This window comes from Pogona vitticeps, chromosome 3 (genome assembly GCF_051106095.1).
Source record: "Pogona vitticeps strain Pit_001003342236 chromosome 3, PviZW2.1, whole genome shotgun sequence".
Classification (NCBI taxonomy): Eukaryota; Metazoa; Chordata; class Lepidosauria; order Squamata; family Agamidae; genus Pogona; species Pogona vitticeps.
The window spans coordinates 37410463-37421784 of record NC_135785.1 but is presented as its reverse complement, the minus strand read 5'-3'; the positions used below and the strand labels follow the sequence as shown (position 1 = coordinate 37421784).

Here is an 11322-nt window from a genome sequence, read left to right as displayed (position 1 = left end):
CAAGTTATTGCTGCTAACTGTGGTTCTACAAGTTGGTGAATCATAAGGTGTACTGAATTTTTCACAAATGGCTTTTGTTTTGGCTTTATTTTTGTTAAATAAATCATGTCACAGTGTAATATGTGATTCATTGTTGCAGACCTGAGGCTGTATTTACCTAATTTTCAGACCTACCAAGGACCAGATGATTTTAATTATGTTCTGATATGTAAAACTGTAGAATCCAAAAAGGGTATACTTTCTTTTTCATATGACTGTACATCCTGCAGGCTTGCCCAGTTTCGACAGAAATGAGACTGGCTGGCAAGACAGGTAGGGCTCTTTCAGCAGTGGCTGCTTATTTGCAGAACTCCCTACCCCAAGACGGAAGCTTGGCTTCCCTTCTGTAATCTTCAAGATGAGCTGTGTTGGTTAGAGAGGTGCCTAAAAATACAGGGAATAAATAAATGGATTTACAATTTCATTCTGCTCAGGAAAGTTGGAGTGTGACCAATTGGGCTAAGTTGCCACATAATATTAATACAATACTTCAATTCATCTCAGGATCACACTACACATTATTTTAACATAGTTGATGCATTTTTTTTAAAATATATATTGCTGCTGTGGGAGTCCCTGAACAAGTGCATGACTGTGGCCTGTGGGGAAGGTGTAACTATACCCCCATTGCTGTTCCAGTGAAAATCACCTGTCAATGCTATTAACACTAGGTAGAAAGCAAGCTCCCACTGGGACCAATGAAAACATACCTTGCTGGGCTAACCACAGAAGGTTAATCCTATGGCTGCTGTCTTGTATGTCTCATTCTCCACAATTTTTGCCTGCCCCCATAGCTGTGTAATATTTAAAAAAAAAACCCTTTGCTTCCTGTCATGGCTTTATACCTGAAAAACACAAATTAATGACTTTCAAGCACTGAACATTAAGTAGTAATGTAGAGTTTGACCTTCAAAATACCTTATAGGCATCAGGGACAATCTTAAGACCTTAAACACTACCAATTTCAGAAATCTTAGTTTCATTTTCTGAGTTTCTCTCCGGTCCTTCTAGACCCCTTGGTTTTTCCGAGAATTCATATTCACACAATTCTTCAGTTTACTTCATCTACCTATAAGCCTAATAATAATAATTTATCAGGCTTAAAGCTCATAGAACTCATATTTCACATTGTGTTCAATCTCTTTTGGTGGGGGTTACTCTTCCTTTGCTTCATGGGATACTGGTGCAGGCAAGCAAACATACCACAGATATTGCTTTCATGCATATTAAGCACAAGGAGAAAAGGGAACACACTCCATTAGCTTATCTGAGTGCCAATTGGTTCAACTGCTAGCTGGGTCCTCTTTTTCCACCATCACTTTTTAATCTGCCCTTCCACCTAGCTGCAAAAGGAGAAATGGAATACTTGTTCTATTGGGCAGGGTGAAGCCTACACACTGAACTGCAAGCATCTATCCTGTTTCTGTGTTAACCAAATGCCTAACCCACCGAGCTATCCAGCTAGCTAAGCTGCAGTCAGGGAAACAATAAAGGTGGAAATATTTGTGCACAAACAGATGGGGGCTACAAAGCACCCACAGGCACACACTTCCCTCTAAATCTTCCTCCCCTGTGCCACCAGAGTTTAGTGGCAAGCCAGAAAAAAATCCTTAAAAACAAATATTTCCTGTTTGTGGTTTGATGCTGAAATTTGGTTTGATGCTGAAATCTGGCAGCAGTTTCCAACAAATATTTGGACATGTGCTGGGATGTGTGTGGCCCACAGTGGGTTTAGGAGGAGTTGAAATCCCTGGAACAGCCAAAGTTGCCATGCCCTGGTGTCCTGCGACAGCAAAACCTCAGTGTACAAAAGGAGATGTCAAAGATCAGGACTCTAATGTAGTCTATTGAGCTATTCTGCCTCCTACTTGTCATCTGAAGTGATATGGTCCGGATTATCACCCTTGCTGCTGTTTGAGACGCCATTAATTAGACAAAATATTCTACAAGTAAACACACTTGATTTTGTATAGTGTAGAAGCAAAGAGTAATGAAGTGCAGAGAAATGGTATTTAATATCACAGAGCACGTTTAAGTTTGTACAGCAACTACTTTATTATTTTCAAATGCAAACTTTTGCATTTAGTTTGCTATTTTACAATTTTACAAACTAGGTATAAAAGACCATAAATAAATGACATAAGTTACGTGTACCTAAGATTGATGGAGAGGGGAAAAATTACAAATTAAAACAAAATAGAAAAATCTATACTTCTAACCAAAAGATCATTCAAATTTGCAAACCAAGCAATGCACTGTTAAGATTTTTTTTCTTCAGTATGGACTAAATTATCATATGCCTCATACATTCTAATCTTTAGCCACAGTCCTTGCATATTCCAACATACTTGTGATACAAAAAAATAAATGCACTCTCTTTTTTTATCTGTCTAATTATTATTCAGGATGCTTTCTTTCTGGTTATGAAAATGCCACATAAAAGAAAAATACTGCTTTGAAGACCTGTTTACTGGCAAGAACCAGTTTCTTTTCTTCTTCTTTTTTGCTTTATACATATACATATATATATATTTAATACATAGATCCATCACGAAGTTAATAACAGCAAGAAACCTGGACAAACATCAACCGGTGAGGTTGTGAGCAGAATAATTTCTTAATGTACAGAAGTTTGCTGTGTTAAGAGAGTCCTGTTGATGTCTCTTCTGCAACCAGGAAAAATGAAAACAAAAACTTAAGACCGGTTCTCCATCCATTTCTGTGGGCTCTCTTTTTGAGGGGCAGGCAATACTGGTGTAGGGCTTTTACTCCCCATCTGAGCCATGTTTTATACACATCTGGCTGCACTCTGAATCTGCTGTACTTGCAGTCCACGTTACATGCCCCCTGGCTCCTCCAGAGCATTGTGTCCTGCTATCAGCACAACGGCATAAACCAAGCAATATTGATCATCAATTCTGTGTTCATCAGACCAACAACAACAACAACAAAAATCTGAAAAATGGAAAATGAGGGGGAAGGCAGGGAAGAGACAAGGATGAAAATAACTCCTGAAAAAGCATTTTGGGGCTTTATTTAATGGCAAAAAAAAATTTAATGCAATATTTACACAACCTTCTCTGAGTTTTTCTCCCCCAAGGCATGTTGCTTTGCCTGTCTTGTTTGAGTCTGCTGTGCCACTGCACTGTATCTCAACAGGGAAGGGTCTTCTGTGACCAGAAAGCAGGTCGAGCACATCAACCGCTGAGCTTAAAATACAGAATGGCAGTCCATTCCCTAGACTCCTGCATTTGGCTTGCCTCTGAGTATGGTATAAAGAAAATTAACAGTGAATTCACCAGACTCTGTAAACTTTCCTACACAGGACAAGCAAAGTCATCACTACACCTTAGTGCAGACTTTTACAGCAAACCTATTTACATAGCAAACATGGCTGATTTTTGCAACCCTCTTGCAACAGCTTTTGTTTTTCTCAACTTGGGAGTCATTCCATAGGCCCAAAGTCCTCATAGGTGGCCCACTGAACAATTAATTCACTTCTGTGAATGGATGAAGATTGCATATTTCTGCACAAACACACACACACACACACACACAAAAGCACGATGTGATCCATTCGTAGCAACAAAGTCTGAGGCAATGCCTTCATTTTATCACTAACAAGTTACAAACACAATGAATTTCCAATTTCTCTAAAAATCTTTATCAGGCAAAGATGCTGTTAACACTTGGGGTTAAGGCAACCAGTTTAAAAATTGGGGCAAATGTCATGCTCTTGGCTAATGAAGCCAAAATGCAACAAAGCAAAAAAGAGATTATATTCTGAAGTAACAGCAGTAACAATTACACTTCTTCCCCTCTGAGCAGGCGAAAGAGTGGTTTGCCCCCCCGCCCCCCAAATACAGGTTGCTGTGCCCAGAGCACAGAGGCATCTTCTTAAGTTTGGAATAGATAAATATGAAGCGAGGTCTCAATCTTTGCACCAGCTGTGAGCCAGATATAAGATCTGGGAGTGTCAAAGACAATCTTGTACTAGACAGGCAGTTGAGATCTTCTTAAGCTTGGAATAGATAAATATGAAGCAAGGTCTAAATCTTTGCACCAGCAAAGATTTGGGTGCAGTAGTCAGTTAAAGCCAAACTGGCAGTCACACCTAGTGGACTGGAATAGATTGAAAACTGGTGAACTTGTATTGGGCCTCTTTCACCCTTACCCTTTCATCTGCAAAGTGAGGAGATAATCCATATTGCTACCTTTCTTGCCTCTAACGGAATCATTACCTTTTTCAACATCTTTGCCTGATAGAAGAGGAGAACGGAAAAGCTCATTTTATTTGTAACTTTTTTGTGATCCAATAAAAATATTGTTCAACCTTAGACTTCACAGGTTTATTTGCATTCAACAAGTCTTTCAAAGACTATTTTTCCTGGGAGGGTAAATGAGGTCTAGTCGTGCTGGCCATGTGACCACAGAAACTGTCTTCGGACAAAAACGCTCGCTTTGTGGCTTGGAAACCAAGATGAGCACTGTGCCCTACAGTAGGACATGACTTGACTAAATGTCAATGGCAACCTTTATCTTTAGTAGATACAAAACAATCTGCTGATAGACAAACACTTCATGTCTGCTTACTTCCCATAAAGGTACTGCTGCTTCAGTAACAAACAGGCCTCAATAAGACTCGTAGTTATCAATGTCACTCTTGATCACCATTGTGGGACTTACTATGGCTCACTCCACAAGGAAAGTGAAAGTGTCCCTGTTCTTGGGTGAAGAACTATTTATTAAGGTTAGTGTGGCAGCTACATAATACATGAAGAAATGCAGAACTGTAACATTCAGGAGCATATGTGTTTTGTTGCGACTGTTGCACAGTTCACCTACTGGCCTGGTAACTCAGCAGCTCAGAAAAAAAAATCAACCGACTCCTGAGTTACCTTGAGATACTATTCACACGTTCACAGGTGGCCCTGTACAATAGGCAACATACAAGCACACATACATGCTTGCACACGAGCATCCACACGCATCCACACACCCTCAAGGCCACACATATACTCACACATGCCTGGAAGAGATAATAAGTTATTTTTTTTCATTCTATTAAAATATACTGACATTATATTGCAATGGCACACTTCACTGTCCTATGCAGTCTTAGCTTCTGTGAACTGGGTTCTGTGCTACGGCACCTGACCCTGGCTTCCATTATGACGACTAGCAGGATTCTGCTACCTACACTCATCCGAATGCAGCAGTGATGTGCGGAAAACGAAACATCCAAACATTGTAAGAAAATGCATTGAGGAACAAGAAGTCTGTAGGGCTTTGATACAGTACATTCCTTCAGTGGCAATGAAAGAACCATATCTGGACCTTATCTTTTACTTTTTTGTTACTGATAAAAAAAGAATCTCGTAAAAGGAAGAAGGCCAGGAGACACCCTTCAAGGAGCAATGCTGCTTATACTTGGTCTGTCTTCTCTACAGTCAATGCTGAGTAAAACTGGGAGATTCGGCTTTTGTCTCAGATCTGTTATCCTCCAAAGTCAAGGCAGGCATCAGGAAAAACAGTCAGGATCTATTTTGTCCCTACAGAAAAAAAAAAAAGAAAGAAAAGAAATGGTGCATCAGGCAAATGCAAGTGAGAAGCCCTTTGAATACCCAGTGCAAGGTTGAGTGATTGCCATACCCCTCTAAATGTGACCAGTCCTGGATGATTCCAGAAGCTAAGCAGGGTCAGGCCGGGTTGTTATGTGGATGGGAGTTCACTTTGGAATATCAGATGCTATACTGGGGAGGGCTGTAGCTTGAGGATACACCACATGCTTGGCATGCATAAGGTCCCAAGTTCAATTTTCACAATCTTCAGCTAGAGCTAGGATAGGATCCTGCCCCAAACCCTGGACAGCCACTATGAGTCAGAGCTGGCAACCCTAAAATATAATCTAATCACTTGCTGTATGAATAGCCTGGCTAATAAGATAGTGTTTTTTTTGTGTTAATAGGTATGCCTTTGACTCTCATCAAGGGAAAAAATGACATTATTAGCTGTTGTAGGCATTTTTTGTGAGTCTAAATCTCAATCCAATTTAAACTGGGACAAACAGGAGAAATGAGGCTGAAGGCTATGCTGTTTTCCCTAGGGAATTCCTCCTCACCCCTTCTCTCAATGTAAACTCGCTATGTTGTTATGTTATGTTGTTATGTGCTGTCAAATCAGAATTGACTTACAGTGACCCTAATAGGGTTTTCAAGGTAAGTGAGGCATTTAAAGTAGTTTTACCAGTTTCACATGCTCAGCGAGCTTCAATAGGTGAGCAAGGATTTGGACCCAGACCTCCTGAGTCCCAGTCCATCATCCTATCCACTACATGACATTGAGTATTAAATTCTTTCTAACAAAGCAACAAGCAACTTTGAGTAGGTGGGATTAATTTTCACTGGGTGTGCAATAAATGGAGGCAAAGGCTTAGAAATCCCATCTCTCTCATTCTAGGCCTAATTTGAATTAGCATCAGAAATTTGAAAGATGGGAAATGGGAATTCTGCTTTCTAATTTTTTGCGCCCTTCAGAAACTAAAGAGTCTGCACCAAATAAAAAATGTAATTAAAAAAAAGAGTAAATATCAAAATCTAACAGTCTCTAAGAAAGTGATGTTAAACTATGACTGGTAAGTCATGTTTAAAAATGGGCATACGGCACAACCATAGTCTTCCCAGCAGAAATGCTTTTATGGGTAATTCTGCAAAAAGGTTTTGTACAAGCTGTCAAGAGTTTGACAGGATCCAAATTTAGCATCTCCTGTTCCAAACAACTTGCCTTCAGATTCAAGTTCATAGGGGAAGCTTGTGGTTAAAATCAGTAAGTTGTTGTTACAAGTGACAAAAATAATGACAAGAGTGACACTGGAAAGATGGCAGGTTTGACTTCTTCAATTCACTCAGTGCTCCTGGCTTCCAAATAAATGTGGTGAATTCTAACAAATCAGGCTCAAGTGTCATTTTCTTTCTGTGCTGAAGCTTCTGTCACAAACAGAACAAGAGGTGGTGGAGGGAATCAGAGCTGAAGATCTAATAGGGCAACATTGCCATCCGCCATACAACGAGTTCAGTTGAAATGGTTCTAACAGATGGCTTCACCTCATTATGTTCATATCCTCTGCACCAAATCATTAATAGCCGTCTCTGCTTTGGCCATAACAGTAGCTAAGATTTGCAGGTAAACAATGGCTAAGATATGAAGGTTTCTATGCTACTTATATGGGAATAAGCTCCATTAAATTCAGTGGCACTGCTGGACAAACATACCCAGAATTGGGCAGTGCACTACTTTTGATGGAGAAGAGGGGGACTAAATGAAATATTTCTCTTTTATTAGCATTCCATACACTATTTGTTTAACAACAATGAATACTTTTCAGAGATAAGTGATTAAAAATGTTTGATCAATATGAACTTCTGGATAGCTCAGTGGTTTATTTATGCTGTGGAGTCAGAAGCTGGGAGTTCAGTTCCCCACTGTGTTTCCCTGATAGGGGCTGGACTTAACAATCCATAGGATCCCTTCCAGTTCTCCTAAGATGATGATGCTTATAAATAGCTGTTGTTATGTGTTGTCGAGCCAGACATGATTTACAGTGGCCCTAATAGGTTTTTCAAGGTAAAAGAGATCTTTAAGGAATGGGTTTACAATTTCCCCTCCCTCCAGTGAGCCTTAAGCCAAGTGGGGATTCAAACCCAGAGCTCCTGAGTCCTAAACTATCACTCAATCCCCTACATCACACTGCTTCTCATACTATGTAAGCAGCTAGTTATGCAAAATCTTGGCAGTTCAAAGACTGTGAAGCCTAAGCATAGGCGGTATTCTACTAGTTACACCCTGCAAGTGCATTCTGTTTTTTAACCAGTAAGGAAAGGGAGGTGCTAAGAAAAGTATGGGGAAGTCATATTTCCACTGACCTTTCAAAGCAGCTCAATCGACTCTTTTAGAAGGACAAAAAGACGGCTGGCTGGAAAATCCACAGTCCAGAATGGATGACTAAGGTGTTTTCTTAAGTGATGGCAGAAATAAGATTTAAGAGTGGCACAGCAGCAACCGATACTTCCCACTCCAAAATATTAAAATAAAAATAAAATAAATCCAGGAATCCACAAGGGCGGTTCTCTGTCTCCACTGGCAACTGGACAACATTTCCACAGAGAGGCACTAATTAGCCAAAGGATATTCTCCCTCATGTTTTCTGCAAGGTACCACGGATGGTAGTTAGAATATGCCAACATATCCTGGTACAGAAGATTCTTCATTCCAATAAAAGATGAAAAACTGTGGTTTATGCCACAGATCAAACACAATGATTGTAATTCCAGTGGCTGTTGAGGGAACAACAGCACTTTCCTTCGTTTAATCACAGTATCTGGCAGCAAACACAGCATCAGAAGTTGTATGTGATGTCATAATAGATACATGTATATTACATAATGTCGATCCACATAGAAGTATATTCCAAGAAACAATTTGTTCCAGGCCTGTCCTCAAATGACGGGCTGTCATTTCTGTAGGTCCCCTCCCCTCAACACGCTCAGCAATCTTAATATATCAATCAATGCTGCAAACAATTTTTATCATTATTATTATTATTTCAAACGGCGAGGAGAAGTAAAAAAAAGTGCAGTTCTTCAATTAAAGTGCATGGATGAGGTAAACTAATTTCAAGAGTTTAGAGTTTGTTCAGTACTGGCTCAAACTGGAACCATTCTGCCGTGCATTTGTTGCATTTGGGTCCTCATTGCTTGGACGCTGCTCAGAATCTTATTCTGATGTGCAATGGCAGTAATTCCAATTCTCGACAGGTCACTGCATGAAACAAAAAAGCAGCCCAGACGTGAGAACTTTCTGCTATATGCAGATCCAGTAACACACATTATAGACGAGCACACACACACAAAAGAAAATAATGCAAAGCGAGGTGAATGTACACAAGTGATTACTTAAACCTCTGATGGCACTGTGAATGACATGTTGAAATCATGTACATTCTAGTCCAGAGGTAAACAACTCTTTCTATAGTCTTGGTAAAAAAAAAACCACAACTCCCATCATCCCCCCCATAACTGACTATACTGGCTAGAGATACTGGGAATTTCAGTCCAACAAAATCTGGAGTTGCCCATGCAAGGTTTCTGTGCCTGTTCTAGATTACAGTATTTTAGTACTCGAATGAATATAATGATATGCAGAGCAAAGCAAAAAAAGCCGATTAAATCCAGATTTACCAGTTTTTTTGTTATACCGCTGAGTACTTACTCCTGGTTCATATGCACTACAGCCTCTAGGGTAGTATAGCTGGCAGCTGTGAAGTTATCCTTATATCGCTCCATCTTAATAGCTTGGAGCCAATCACCAACAGAAACTACAGCAGAGAATTCAGGAGAACTTGGATCCAACAAAGCAGTATTAGGCCTAAGGACACAAAATAAGAAAGATTAAAATAACATTTCATCAATGTTTTGCAGACTGAATTTTATCCTGTTCAAAAGCCTTGAAATTATACACTTTGAAAGAAATGGTTCCATGAAATTCTGGGATTTACAGTGCAGTTAGGAAGTCTGAATTCCATCCTCGAGAACCCTTCTGAACTATAGCCCTAGAAATCCCTAGCAGACCATTCTCCACAGCTCACCAAACTACAATCCCCAGCTTGCCATAGGAAGTTAACCATGGTAGCTAAAGTGCTGTACTGTATAGCATCATAATTGTGTAGCACAGATATATTCTAGGCTGCTAGAATACAGGAAACAATTGTTCCCTACAGAAATGTACAAGACCAAAAGTTCTAGATTGTTTAAGGACTACATTTACATTGTCACAAAGAGCACATAGGTGCTTAGTGTCAACAGAAAATGCTTACAGTTAGCAGCCCCTGACTGGTGAGGATCCTACTATCAACTCCTTTTGAGAATAGGACCTCAACCCTTATGCATTCCTTTTTCAAACATTTGTGACACCACTGCATTGTCATCACATGATATGCACAGTGTATGTAGAGACGTATTATTAGGATCAGATTCTTAGATACAGATCAGTTCACAATCACATCTTCCTCCATATACTGCATCTTAACTGTGCCTTAGTGCACATACACAGAGAGTCTTTAACATGTCACCTGAGATCCTGAATATATACAAAAGCAATACTGCTCATCACATGTGAAAGACAGGCAGACAGAACTTCATAAATTGCTATGAAAGTAGTACTGCTGTGTTTGCTGAAGGCTCATATCATAGGTAAAGGGGTAAGTTCTCCATAGGGACCATCAGAACTCAAGAGTGTAGATGAATATTTTGACTGCAAGCCTTTAGTTTAGGAAACAATTGATATGAAAACAGAGTTAGGTCAGAAGTTTTTGTTGTCACATTCATCTGTGACATACAATAGCCAGAAAGGAAGCAAACATCCACAGGGTGTTTGATACAAACTCATCCCTCACTAGAGGGCAACATATATTTAAATATTTTCAGATGATTCCTGTTTCAGTCTAACTAGTACATTAAATGAACCACTTTGGTCCTCCCAAATGTAATGGCTTGTAGAAGTCTGTCTCGCCCGTGACACTTGGAAAGGTATCTGAGATCCTAAAGGGGAGACAATCTGCTATGACAGAACTATCACAGCAGGAATGCCAAGCATCCTTTGTCTACTATGAAAAAGCAGGTCTCCATTCAGAAGCACCCATGGTGGAATTGTGAGCTCCCATAGTGTGGAAGCTCACAGCTTAGCATAGGCTTCTATTGGGCATCTTCTCAGCCAAGTCTGCAAGCAAGCCAAGTGCCCGCATACAAAGCAGAGACAGCAGGGAGTTAATCCACTTTAATCAATCAATTCCTGACCATAATGTGTGCCAGGGCTGGCACAGAATAATGGCGGCTTTGATCTTTGTCCTGTGGAATGTGTTTCAGTCTCCCAATGAAAATATCTGCAGGTTATTATTACTTTTCAAATATGAGAAAAGCACTCATTAATACAGTTGTTCATTATTCTACACCCTTGCACATTGCAGTACTTCTCAGTAGGCCACAGTAAATTGCTGTCATCTATCAATATTACATTTTTTTTCTCACCTAAAAAAATTACTATTTTAATTTATTTGAAACACACAGGATCAAAGACTGGGTGTACTGCAGACCTTATAAGCTATTGTTTGGGACTGTTCTCTTATTGAATGAATGTTGTTTCTAATTTTTGGCAGTCACCACACCCATTTCTATTGCAGATATATTTAGCATAGATCAAAGGGAAAACTATGGCTAGTAATACAAAACC

At 39.7% G+C, this 11322-nt stretch overlaps 1 protein-coding gene across 4 annotated transcripts in view; it reads right to left on the bottom strand.

Moving 5' to 3' along the window:
- Positions 1-2069: 2069 nt before the first annotated feature.
- The window catches only part of EPHA4 (EPH receptor A4), a 179331-nt gene continuing 170078 nt past the window's right edge, over positions 2070-11322 (bottom strand). For 2 of the 4 annotated variants that reach the window (XM_078389213.1, XM_078389216.1), the window contains 3 exons: positions 9307-9462; positions 7962-8856; positions 2070-5591 (listed from right to left, as the gene is read on the bottom strand). In XM_078389213.1, coding sequence (XP_078245339.1) covers positions 8742-8856; positions 9307-9462 — 271 coding nt within the window. In that variant the 3' untranslated portion in view covers positions 2070-5591; positions 7962-8741. The remainder of the gene's footprint in view (positions 5592-7961; positions 8857-9306; positions 9463-11322) is intronic. The other 2 variants (XM_078389215.1, XM_078389214.1) reach the window with 2 other exon arrangements.